A 4765-nucleotide genomic window follows, 5' to 3' on the forward strand; every position below is an offset into this window, starting at 1 on the left:
TGTTTCCAAAAACAAGTAGGCAAGGTTTCTTTTTGTCAGTCACTCTGATTGTTCACACCTTGTCACAGTTACATCTGCACCTGAGTCCCAAGCTCTACCCAGACTGACCTCACTGGCAAAACTTCCTGCCAAACCTCTTTTAATACTCGTACTGTAACTGTTTGTGCCTCTCCTGACTGATTATCCTATCTATGACAATTACAGGTCAGACTGAAAATTACCTTCTTGATTCAGGGGCAGTACAGTGATAAACTATTCCTCTGAGAGGCCAGTGTAAGACATGACCCACCCATGAAATTTGTTGGTGGATTGTCCTGCCTTGTCTGACCATATCAACCCCTTCCTTGTTAATGTCAGAAATTTTGGTGTTTTGGCCACCCAGCCAAACACTGTCGCTCTACTGCCCGCTGCCCTAACCTGGTCACATTCCTCATTGTGCAAATACCTCTGCTAAGTCCCATACATGTGCCAATTGTGGTAGCTTCCATGATGTATTTTATAGGAGCTGCCCTTCCTAAAAACTCAAAGGTGAGGTAGCAGCTCTCAGATTCAAACAAGGCCTCACTCTACATGAGGCCAGACAGGAAGCATGGTGACAAGGTTTTCTTCCTACTATTCCAAAACTGTCCATCACTCTGCTCTCCCATCCTCTCAAGATGTCTCAGCATCTCCCCCAGCATCTCTTCCCTCTATTACATCCCTGATTCCCCTCCTCACTCTACTTGTCACACCAGGCAACCTAAACGTTCTATTCCATCTCCTACCACATCCACTCGTACACCCTGCTCTGTTCCTGGGATATCTATCCCCCCTTCTCCTCATAAGACAGCCTTTGTTTCACAGACCTCCTCACCCAACTCCCCTTCAGAAACTTGTGAAGACCTCCAAAAGTTCCCAAACATTACCCAAGGGACCACTCTGTTTCCTCATCCCTATTCCTTCCCCAGTCACAGATACATTCCATTGCATTCCATTGCCTTGCCCCCTTAAGCCTTTCCTCTTTTAATGATATCTGCTTTACAACATTTGCTCCCCCTCTTTACCCTTTTCACTGCCATACTATCCTTTAACACTCAAATCTTTGACATCTAACACATTTCATCCTAATCTTTAACTCTTCTTTACCCTTTCTACCACAATACTTTATCATAGTTCTGTATGACTTTTGATGTATTTGTTTCAACCTTTTATATATGTATATTTTTTCAAATGTTGATTAGTCTCTGTAGGCTTTGTTAGGTTAGTTGAAAATAATTTTGATTTTTAAACATTTTACCAGCTCACTTATTCTACTCTAGTGACCATGTAAGTAAATGTGACATTAATGTACAAAAACAAATGTTTCACCATCTTGTTAACATTATGTGAATGCGACTGTATGCCACATGTTGATGGTTTTGACTTACTTAAGACATTAAAGTACACAAATATCCAGCCTAATTCAGGTAATAATAGAAAGTTTAGGCACAGCTCGCTCAAGGCTCTTCACTACCACCATTTTTTGCTTTGGTGTTTGAAATGTACAGATTTTTATTTGTATCTATATTGTTAGAAGTATATATTTTTTCTTTGAAATATTAATAAAACATGTTCTAAACTGGAAATTATTCTTCAACAGCAATATGCATCCTCATGGTGGGTGGGAGTGCCACAGCAATGTACTCTCCCTCTAGTGGTGTTGTCGACCTTACTCCATCCAACTTCCAGCGAGAGGTTCTGAACGGTGATGCTGTTTGGATCGTCGAGTTCTATGCCCCTTGGTGCGGTCACTGTCAGCGATTGGTACCCGAGTACACAAAAGCAGCTCAAGCCTTAAGTGGAGTTGTTAAAGTTGGTGCTGTTAATGCTGATGAACACAGGAGTTTAGGAGGTCAGTATGGGGTTCAAGGATTCCCAACAATCAAGATCTTTGGCCTAGATAAGAAGAAACCAGAAGATTTCAATGGACAGAGAACGGCACAAGGCATTGTTGATGTTGCAATGAGGGCTGTTAGAGAAAAGGTAAATGCACAACTATCAGGAAAGAAGAGTGGTGGCGGTGGTGGCGGCGGTGGTGGTGGCAGCAGTGGAAGCCCAGATGATGTCATTGAGCTCACAGATTCAAACTTTGAAAAGCTGGTTCTTAAATCTGATGATTTCTGGCTGGTAGAATTCTTTGCCCCATGGTGTGGACATTGCAAGAACCTTGCACCTCACTGGCAGAAAGCTGCCACAGAGCTGAAGGGTAAGATTAAGATGGGAGCCTTAGATGCCACTGTTCACACTGTTATGGCCAGTCGTTATGGTGTACAGGGTTATCCCACTATCAAGTACTTCAATAAAGGAGACGTTGGAGATTATGATGGTGGGCGCACTGCTTCAGACATTGTTGCCTGGGCTGATGACAGAGCTGCTGCGAATTTACCTCCCCCAGAAGTAGTACAGATCACAGACAATTCCGTCCTGACATCGGCTTGTAAAGAGCATCCCATCTGTATCATTACAGTTCTCCCACACATTCTTGACTGCCAGAGCAAATGCCGCAACAACTACATTGAGATTCTGAGCAGACTTGGTGACAAATACAAACAGAAGATGTGGGGATGGGTCTGGAGTGAAGCAATGGCCCAGCCTGAGCTTGAACAAGCTCTGGATATTGGTGGATTTGGATACCCTGCTCTTGCAGCTCTCAATGCAAAGAAGATGCAATTTGCCCTCCTGAAGGGGTCCTTCAGTGAGAGCGGCATTAATGAGTTCTTGCGAGACATTTCATATGGCAGAGGACGCACAGCACCTGTGCGAGGAGCTGAACTGCCAGCCATACAGGGAGTTGAGGCTTGGGACGGTCAGGATGGGGTTTTGCCTGAGGAAGAAGACATTGATTTATCTGATGTTGATCTTGATGATTTTGATGATCAAGGTCATGTCGAGCTGTAAGACTATCATTATTTTACTTTACTTGAAAAGTAAAAACTTTACATTGAAAGTGTGGTAAAAGGAAGCAAAGGAAAAGTTGTAATTTCTCCTAATTTCTCATGTTGAGAATGGAATGCTGTGACACATGAGCTATTCTTCAGTTTGGACAAAGTCAGGCCTTTTAAAAGTGCTTCTTAGGCTCTGCTAACATTTGCCCATAAAGAATGGAATAAGCCTTACAAGTTCAAATACAGGTTTGAATATCCCAATTTTACAAACTTATATTTCACATTAATATCATAATTTTTATTGTACTGTGTACACCATCTTCATTGTAACATTGGGAAGTTCAAGCTGCTGAGTTTAGTATTTTTTATCATGTAATTTGACATAGGAAATTACACTTTTTTCAGGTTTCTTTTTGCTGTATAAAAGCTTCCTGGGTTGGGCATATTACTAGTCGTGAAAAATGAAAAGTAAATTTTCAACTGTCTGCTGAAATGTTAAAAGGAAACTTGAAAATAACACATTTTGTAGAATACAGTCTTTTATTCATTCCTTTTATATAGTTAGTTATTCATGATCTAAAAAAAGTAGATTACTAAGGTAAAAGGACCACTTTTGTAATCAAAAGAAAATGCATTTAAAACCATTTATTTTGCTTTGTAACTGTAAACCATTTTAATTTTTGTTTCTGTAATTCTCCTAATTTCATTGAGAGTAACAAATTTCCTAACAGTAATGGTGGCAGGTATGGGAGTTTGATCATTCTTGAAAGAAACTTTGAAATTGACAAAATTAAGTTGTCAGTTCACATAATTATATGCCTTCCAATGTAATTGGGTACTTGCTTATTCTTGTTGTTTGGACAAAACTGATGGCTAACCAGTGGAATGCTTGTACCTGTGGCCAAATCACAAGATAATGCTTCTTGTTTGACCTGGACATCCCTCTCCACATTAGTGTTTGCTGGGCCTTTCTATCGCTGTACATATAATGTGGGGACACTTGTATTGTCCATGTTATGTCAAAAGCCTCATAGAAGCAAGAAGAGGTGACTGTCTGTTGGGTCAATAAGAAAGATTGAATCAGTGATTTTTAGGGAGTAGTTGGGTAGTTGTCATTATCTGAGGACTGCACCAGAACAGGCATATTTCTCTGGATGATTTCAGCCATTGGTGGTTATTGTTAAAATTCGATATTACATCTTTGTTGTAATCTTTAAAATATTTAGAGTATTTAGCATTTCCTACATTGTGTTTTATTTCTCCATGTGTTAATTTCCTTGCTTCTGATGTATACTAGTGTTAATGCAGTTTATTGTCAAAGGTAATTTGAGTGTATATTATATGTTCATAATTTCTACCTTTTACTAACTTCAGGATGATTTTTATGTCATGTACTTTGCATATTGAAGAATTAATACTGATGGCTTTGAAATTAAGAGTATCATGTGATAAGGAGAAGCGTGATATTTTCCATTACCTTTATACTTTTGATTTGTATATTCCCATTATTATTTTCAAATCTTAACTTCCAGTAATTTAGTATTTCACTCATTTTTGTTCTTAAACTTTATTCTCACGGATGGCAGGAAGTAGTTTGCCTATATTGTTGTATTCAGTCCAGAACTGACTGACTTCATGAACATGACATAGGGAAACACAGGTGCAGTGTAAGTTTTGAGTCTGATAATTCAGGTGATCCAATGGTGGCCATGGAAGCCAACAAAATCTGCCATTTATGCCAGGCAAACAGAGAGGAGGAGAAAGAATGAATTAATAAATTAATGAGAAAGAGAGAGATTGGGATAAAGTGAGAGAAAAAAAATAGAATGAATGAATGCATTATACTAAATGACCCCCCCCCC

General features: G+C 39.5%; 1 protein-coding gene across 1 annotated transcript in view; it reads left to right on the forward strand.

The window, feature by feature from the left end:
- CaBP1 (Protein disulfide-isomerase A6 homolog CaBP1) overlaps positions 1–4147 on the forward strand; it is a 6175-nt gene extending 2028 nt beyond the window's left edge. Inside the window, exon 2 of the mRNA XM_027373553.2 lies at positions 1619–4147. Coding sequence (XP_027229354.1) covers positions 1619–2916 — 1298 coding nt within the window. The 3' untranslated portion in view covers positions 2917–4147. The remainder of the gene's footprint in view (positions 1–1618) is intronic.
- Positions 4148–4765: the final 618 nt, after the last annotated feature.

This window comes from Penaeus vannamei, chromosome 3, assembly GCF_042767895.1.
Source record: "Penaeus vannamei isolate JL-2024 chromosome 3, ASM4276789v1, whole genome shotgun sequence".
Taxonomy (NCBI): domain Eukaryota; kingdom Metazoa; phylum Arthropoda; class Malacostraca; order Decapoda; family Penaeidae; genus Penaeus; species Penaeus vannamei.